The sequence below is a fragment of the Siphateles boraxobius genome, unplaced genomic scaffold (assembly GCF_051911475.1).
Source record: "Siphateles boraxobius isolate OS27281-9 unplaced genomic scaffold, OSU_SipBor_1 35, whole genome shotgun sequence".
Taxonomy (NCBI): domain Eukaryota; kingdom Metazoa; phylum Chordata; class Actinopteri; order Cypriniformes; family Leuciscidae; genus Siphateles; species Siphateles boraxobius.
The window spans coordinates 5,925,277-5,933,321 of NW_027508975.1; the positions used below are offsets into that span (position 1 = coordinate 5,925,277).

The window sequence follows — 8,045 nt, forward strand, 5'->3', positions numbered from 1 at the left end:
CACGATATTTTGCCATTTTACGTACAGGTCTCATCAGGAGCCGCCTTTTTTTTACAGTATATGGTCCACCCCTGACATGGTGTCACAATCTAGACCTCACTGCAACACCTACTTGTACTAAGTGTTTTAGAAAACAAAAAAGGAAATTCTTGCCCAATAGAGTGGTATATGATGTGGTCTAAAAATATATAGTGATAATAGTGAAACTGTTTTTTTTTTCTTTTGCTTAGTTCTAATTTAATGTATAATTAATTTCAAATATTATCACCAGAGCAATATATATCAAATTTTCTTTTTTCAGAATGTATATTTGGTTTGCCCCCCACTTCAGTTCCTGTAAGTTTATGTAAAAGCTGATGATCTGATATGATTAAAAGAGCATCTTGTGCTGTAATAAAGGCGAATAAGTTTATATCTGACTGTCTGTAAAATGGAGTTAAAATAATCAATTGCAAATTATTTTAATTGACAGGTGACTTGAAAATCGTTAAACCAAATCTTAAATAGTTCCTCTTCAATTAATATTTTTTTTCAGTTTGTCAATGACGACTAGGACTTTTACTAGGATAGGCTGTTGTCTTGGACTTTTATCATAGACTGTTATTCCGGTTTTTATTCTGAAAAGGAACTTCCGTTCAGGCAAGCGCAGATCGGCGGTGAGCTGTTGAAGGCAGCAGAGCATTTTTCATCAGCGTGTTCCCGTTAAGCTGACAAAACGTCTTACGCAATGAGGTTCCAATGTTTTATTCTTTAAAAAAAAAAAAATATCAACTGCTTGACTAAGTTACAAACCGAGGTTCATAAAATCGCCGCATTTTTATTATTATTTTGATGCTATGCTAGCCCGGTGCCTGTTAGCATGTTGCTCTGCTAGCCGTGGTGTGCATTTTACTGATACAATAAATGGGTCATATTTACTATGTGTGCACTTGCATTAAATCTGATTAATGATGCATTTGGATTTAACTCCTATTATTGTGTTGGTTGTAAAACGCTATGTATTATATCAAGGAAATTGTTCGTTAACTCATTTAAGAACGAATGAATGAAGAACCGAGCATTCACATGAACAATGATGCTCCTTTTTACCTGTGATTTTTTTTCCAACAGTTAAAAAAAAGATTAGCTTCTTTGACTACGATTTGAGATTTTGCTGGATGATTTAAATTGTATTTATTTTTTGTTAAAATGAATAGCATTTGTGTTTTCCCCTTTATTCAATTAGCCTAACGTTACTGTTTTTGTGTTCTCAGAGGAGATCGTGGCAGGGGCCGAGGTGGCCGATTCGGCTCCCGCGGAGGTTTGGTCCAGGGGTGAGTATTTATTTATATGCGTTTATATTTTATTTTCGGACTAATTTAATATTGGTCTAACATTCCATGTTTTTTTCTGTTTTCTCAGGTATCGGCCCTTTGTTCCTCACATACCTTTTGACTTCTATGTTGTAAGTGCATTTCTACATTGATTATTTGCTTTGTGAAGCTAATCCTTTACTGCTCCAGCTCATCAACTGCTTGTTACAGTGTGAGATGGCCTTTCCTCGAGTGAAGCCGGCTCCTGATGAGACCGCTTTCAGTGAGTGTCTGCTGAAGAGGAACCAAGATCTTTCTCCTAACCCTTCTGAACAGGTACAATGATTTTCCATTAGGATAAATGGCTAAAACACTCAAATGAGTCCTTCCTATGTGGGTTAAACCATAAATCCGTAAATCAAGTCTCATCACCCTCCATGTTTATTTTAACTCTTACAAATTATGTATTAAAATTATTGCGGAGTTAGTTTAAATAATTTGGGTAATGTTTTTTTTTTAATTTTGTTGCAGGCTTCCATTTTGTCCTTGGTCACTAAGATTAACAATGTCATTGACAACCTAATCGTGGCACCTGGAAACTTTGAAGTGGTAAGAAGGCAAAAGCATTTCAATAAGTCAATCTTCATCTCCCCCGTATTACTTTGGTAGATAAAATGTTTATTGTCTTACAATCCCCTCTACAGCAAATTGAGGAAGTAAGACAAGTGGGATCGTATAAAAAGGGCACCATGACGACAGGACACAACGTAGCTGACCTTGTGGTTATCCTGAAGATCTTACCCACCTGTGAGTATAATTTCATGAGTTTTGTTCTGTTTAGTTGTATATGTGGGTCACTTCTATCCCAAGAGTGCTTGGTTTATTGATAATCCTGTAATTTATTTTGTTCAGTGGAAGCTGTCGCTGCTTTAGGAAACAAAGTAGTTGATACCCTGCGTACACAGGACCCTTCTGAGGGTGAGTATTGGTTTTAATCTGGCAAGCCGTTTAGAGTGGAGAGAACTTATTTGTAATCAAAATGGGTGAAAATCGAACTGCTTTGCCTGCATTTTCAATTAAATGTGTTCCTCTTTTCTTCAGTACTGTCCATGCTGACCAACGAGACAGGTTTTGAGATCAGCTCTGCCGATGCCACTGTAAAAATCCTCATCACTACGGTTCCACCCAACCTGCGCAAACTGGACCCAGAGCTCCACTGTAAGTCACACTCTCAAATAATACAGCTGTTAGTTTGACAAGTTTTTTACAAATTAGCTTCCTGGGGATCTACAATGTTTCACCATGCTGCTATTTTTATATGTCTCAATATTGTATATTTAATTCAAATATTTATTGTATATAATTTAAAACACTGGTTTAACCTATTTTCTTAATTGGATTGCCTTTGCCTATCATCTAATGCAAAATAATAATTTTACAATGTTAACTGTTACCTTTTCAAATATCCAGTTATTGTAGTAATGCCTAACTTCATTGTCATTAAAAATGATTGGTTGTGTTTTATTATTTGTTCATTTAGATTACATTGTACAGAATTTTAAAGGGATACACATAAAAATTGTCATCTCACCCTTAAGTTGTTTTCAAGCCTGTATGTTTTTCTTTTTTCTGCTGAACATAAAAGGTATTTTGAAGAATGACGGTAATCAAGCAGTTGATGGTAGCCATTGACTTCCATAGTATTTTTTTCCCATGCTATGGAAGTCAATGGCTACCAACAGCTGTTTGGTTATTCACATTCTTTAAAATATCATCTCTGTTCAGCAGAAGAAATAAGTTCATAAAGGTTTGGAACAACTTGAGGGTGGTTAAATAACCTTTTAATTTTGGGGTAAACTATCCCTTCAACATCTGACATTAGGCCATATAGCAGCCAGAATTTTAACAGCAGTTCCTTGCTATTCCTTTTGCAGTGGACATCAAGGTTCTGCAAAGTGCTCTGGCAGCCATTCGTCACGCTCGCTGGTTTGAGGAGAATGCTTCTCAGTCAACGTAAGGATAGTTGTATCTCTTAAAGGCTTTAAAGGGGATGGGTCACCATTTACTCACTCATGTTGTTCCAAATCTGCATGAGTTTTCTTGTTGAACACAAGCTATTAAAGAATGTTGGTAGACAGTTGATGGTAGCCATTTTATTTTATTTTTACTGTCAACTGTTTGATTACCAACTTTCTTTAAAATATGTTTTGTTCATACTCATACAGAACTTAAGAAATTCAAGAAACTCATACAGGATTGGAACAACTTGAGGGCGAGTAAATGATGACCGTTTTAATTTGTGGGTGAACGATCCCTTTAATAAATTAAATGTCTTTTGTGGCTTACTTTGGTTTATATGTTGATTCAGTGTGAAAGTTTTGATCCGCTTGTTGAAAGACGTTCGAGCCCGGTTCCCTGGATTTGAACCCCTCACGCCCTGGATTCTGGATCTGCTGGTGGGCACCGTTATCATAGTCTAACTTGGTTTTCTGCACTGCAGATATCAAATCAACTGGTGTAATGTTGCTCTCTTCACAGGGTCACTCTGCTGTCATGAACAACCCCTCTAGGCAGCCATTGCCACTCAATGTTGCTTACAGGTGAGTCAGAACTTCCTGTTTGTGTTAACCAATTGTTTGTGGTTATGGCCATCAATCTTTTTTTGGATATTGGGGTGAAATGAGCATTTCTATGGCAGGCGCTGTCTTCAGATGCTCGCTGCAGGTCTTTTCCTGCCAGGTTCTGTAGGGATCACTGATCCGTGTGAAAGCGGGAACTTCCGTGTTCACACGGTCATGACACTGGAGCAGCAGGTAATACAGATTTGAGTCAACTGGTAATGCACCATTCCAATGTTAAAATCAGGTAGTCTGATTCATTTGTTTCTGCAGGACATGGTGTGTTTCACAGCCCAAACACTGGTGAGGGTTCTCTCTCATGGAGGATACCGCAAGATCTTGGGCCTTGAAGGAGATGCTAGTTGTGAGTGTTTGAGGTTTATTCCAGATTAAATGTATGTAGTTCCAATATTTCTGTGTCTTTAAGCCAACCGTCTGTGATGCTCATCTGCAGATCTCACCACCGAGATGTCTACATGGGACGGAGTGATCATCACCCCATCTGAAAAAGCCTATGAGAAACCCCCAGAGCGCAAGGAAGAGGAGGATGAAGCATTGGAGGAAGGGGGAGAGGTGGAAGATGAAAGCATGGAGACCCAGGAATAATACAGTGGTCTCCGACGACAACGTTTTGGCCTAATCGTTTGTATTTATGTTGTTTTTTTTATAGATCTGTCTTGTATCTACAAATTTTACCCATAAGTCCCCTGCATAATGGTTTCTGTACATCAGTCTGCACCTCCTTGAGTAAAAGCTATGATTGGAAAGGCACACAGCTATAACAAGGACCAAAAGGCAATGGCCCATTATTCTGTCTTTTCACCTCAGCACAATCTGATATGGTTATATGTAGGAAGGGGACTGGAAATTTCTTTTTTTGTTTTTTGGTTTGTCTTTTCATCTCGTATGGTCAATTAAAGTTTTTATTTCCCCCTTTTGTATTATATGTCAGCATTCTTTTTCTTATTACCGAGTGTGGTGTAGTAGTTTGCTGCCACCACTAATCTTGGACAAATACTTAAAGGGGAACTTGGCAACTATTTCCACTTAATAAAACGTTTAGAAATCATTTGGATGGTAAGTTAATACTGAGTAACTTACATTTAAAGCAACTTGCCATTTTCTTTATTTCTTGTTGCTCTACCAACTGGTTCCAAAAGACGTGGGAAAGACAAAACAAATCAACCATATCCGAGCATAGTGGCTTTTTTTTTATATACAAATGATCCATCGCAATGACTCTCGCAAACAGACATGTCCAATAATGGTCAATGCACACAAAGGACTAACTTCATAAAGTAATAATCATTCTAATTATATGAGAATAGGGAAGTCCACCAATAACAATAGAGTTGGAATCACTTTCAGAATTTGTTTTTTTCTAAGTAATTATGTTGACCAAAACATTGCAGCCAATTAGCCTTAAAGAGCAGAGCTTTGCATGTTATCGAAAATGTCTTCCCTCTTCTGGAATAATTATGAGCTTGTCGTGCAAAAGTAGCCTACTTTGCTGTTTGAAAGAATAGGAATCATGGAGGACACCAGGTTAATGGTGACAACAACTAATAAATAATACTATTGTGTCAGAAGCAATCTACCCTCCGCCATATTTAAAGTTTATAGCACGGCAATTCTGAAACTCAAAATGAACTCCCGAGTTTCCCAGTAGTAAATGCTAACTGCAGCCTGAGCATATTGTCAGTTGTTGGTGTGGGCGCTAATATCATTCCTGGCGAACGGGCCTAAACAGAGGCTTCTTCTAATGTGAGTAGTATACGTTTTAAACGGACTTTTCAAAAGGTTGGACATCTAAATACTGGAATTCGTGTGAAATATTATTGTCCTAAGTGAAGGCAAACATATCAGGAAAATAACAGAACACTAACTGGACAGCAGTCATTTTACCTTGCTAAAATAGCTTTATAATAATTTTTAGAAAATGTTTACAACCGTTTACAATATTACATTCTGTTTAGGTTTACCACATCACAGTGTGCCATCTCTCTGATTTAATGCAAGTAGACATTGAGCTGTACATCAGTGGCGAGAAAACAAAGACTAAACATGATGCATGAATTTTTCAGCTGTGCCATTATTCATCATAAGGCACCCTTCCATTTCAACAAACCAGTAAAAGATTTAGATTTATTTAAAATCTGGAAATAATATATTGAAAAAGGTGAAGTGGCAGTAAGCTATTGCAGTTTGGTAAAATGATGTAAAATTATAGATACAAAATCAACATATTTTATCTTGGCACTGTATCAAATAAATAAATAATAAAAAAACGAGCAAAAAAATACAACAACCGTAAATAGTGATAATGTAAATAATCACATTTTACACACTGTTCTGTTATGAGTAACTCAATGAACATTTGAAACAGAACAGAACTGTTTTGCTACATCATAAACTGCCCAAATATTATTATTTTTGTTCATTCTGAGAGAGGAAGTTAGTCTTCTAATCTGTTCATTTGACGATTGCTATCATGTGATATCTTGCACACAAATGCTAGAGGAGATTGGCCTAATATTAGCTGTTATCTTTCAATTGATCTCGTCTTGTCTAATTTCTACATTAGCAGCCATTACGAACAAAAGAATAAAATCTAAAGCGGGTGGCTCTTTACACATGAACACCCTGGAGAATACAGAAGAGATTTTCTCATAGTCATAACTGCAATAACATTATTCTTCATTATATGTGAAATTATCAACAATACCAGTAATCATCATAACAATCCATTGAATATTAATAATAACAACTTCAATTGCAACAGATATATTTACTGTACATAATACAACAGAACTGAGAGGGTATTTGTAATTACACAGTAATTGTTTGTAAGTCTATGACCCATGTAATTTCCAGTGATCAGTAATGTGGTATAGAATCCAACGTAACGTCTACGTCACACTGCTACAAGCTCCTCTGTGCTACGAAGAAATATTCATCACTTACTCTAGCTAAATCTGTTTACGGCACATACAGAGGCTTCACCAACACTTTTTAGACTCGTTTTTCAGTTTCAAGGAGCAATGGCAGAGAGTTTCGGCCATCCATTCTGACCTATTAAGAGACACCAGGTGTCTCAACAACCGAAAATCAACATACCGATCGGGTCATATGGTGACATGTATTTGATTAGGTTCCATCAATGCATTTACATTGGAAAATGTTGGTTAGAATAGAAAGGCCATCAAAATAGTCTTTCTGAGCAGTCCATTTAAGCGTCCTGTCAGTGTCCGAAAAGGCAAGCGACTTGGCGGTGAGGGGGAAAGTTTGGTCAGTCAGTCTTGCTTGAAATTAAGTTTCGTTGGTATATCAAAAACAAATGGCCCTGATAAGAGATCATCCTATTTCTCGCACTGGAAACCACAACGGCGTGTCAAACAAAGTCTTTCAGTGTTTTGAGAAGGCAGGAAGTCCTTCACAGTGGAAGAGGAAATAGTCTGTTGTGCTTTTCTGTCGCATAGACTCGCTGTTTCGAGAAAAAAAAAAAAAAAAAACATAACGTGTAAGTTGACTGTAAATACACCCATTTTAAAGTTTAAAAAAAATATATGTCAAAAATAAAAGTAAATAATAAATAAAAAGGAGATGATTGGCAACAGTAAATAAAATGTAAAAAAAAACACTGCAAATGTCTGAAAAAACTTACAGACTAATAAATGAGATGAGATTAAGATACATAAATGTGTATGTAGTTATTGTAAATAAATAGATAAATACACCTGCCCTTTTTTCCAGACAGAGGATACAGATCTACGGTTTTGATAGAGTTAATTTTTTTTTTTCATGGATTAATAAAAGCATGCAGGTTACATAAACATCCAGTGTGAGGTGGTTATTAGCTGGATGAGGTGTAACAAATCAAATTATTATAACAATACATATTGTGTGAGTTATATATTTTGTATTGAATATAATACTGAATAGTTAGATTTTAAAAAGCCACACATAGTGCTGTTAGGCACGTGTAGATAGTCAAGACAGAAAACAGATTATATTTTTCGGCCGTGGACAACATGGCAAGGGGCTGTCAACCGTCTGTTCTTTTGTCGAAAGTCTTTAACCAGTCCATTTCAAGATTGACAAAAGAAATAAGAGGAAAGCAACCCGATTCTGTCTA

The 8,045-nt window shown here is 36.5% G+C and overlaps 1 protein-coding gene across 1 annotated transcript; it reads left to right on the plus strand.

The window, feature by feature from the left end:
• Positions 1-573: 573 nt before the first annotated feature.
• On the plus strand, positions 574-4,851 carry ilf2 (interleukin enhancer binding factor 2). Its single transcript, XM_077196113.1, has 14 exons — positions 574-732; positions 1,254-1,313; positions 1,402-1,444; positions 1,524-1,628; positions 1,824-1,901; positions 1,997-2,099; positions 2,205-2,270; positions 2,394-2,510; positions 3,227-3,305; positions 3,661-3,748; positions 3,831-3,892; positions 3,991-4,105; positions 4,184-4,274; positions 4,365-4,851. Exons 1-14 carry the CDS (start codon positions 728-730, stop codon positions 4,514-4,516), a joined length of 1,164 nt encoding a protein of 387 aa, XP_077052228.1. The 5' UTR covers positions 574-727; the 3' UTR covers positions 4,517-4,851.
• The last annotated feature ends 3,194 nt before the right edge of the window (positions 4,852-8,045 follow it).

Excerpts from the sequence above, each read along its gene's own strand:
- ilf2 (XM_077196113.1), top strand. Across the intron at positions 1,445-1,523 it reads TACCTTTTGACTTCTATGTT|TGTGAGATGGCCTTTCCTCG; the intron begins GTAAGTGCATTT and ends TGCTTGTTACAG. Across the intron at positions 3,749-3,830 it reads CCTGGATTCTGGATCTGCTG|GGTCACTCTGCTGTCATGAA; the intron begins GTGGGCACCGTT and ends CTCTCTTCACAG.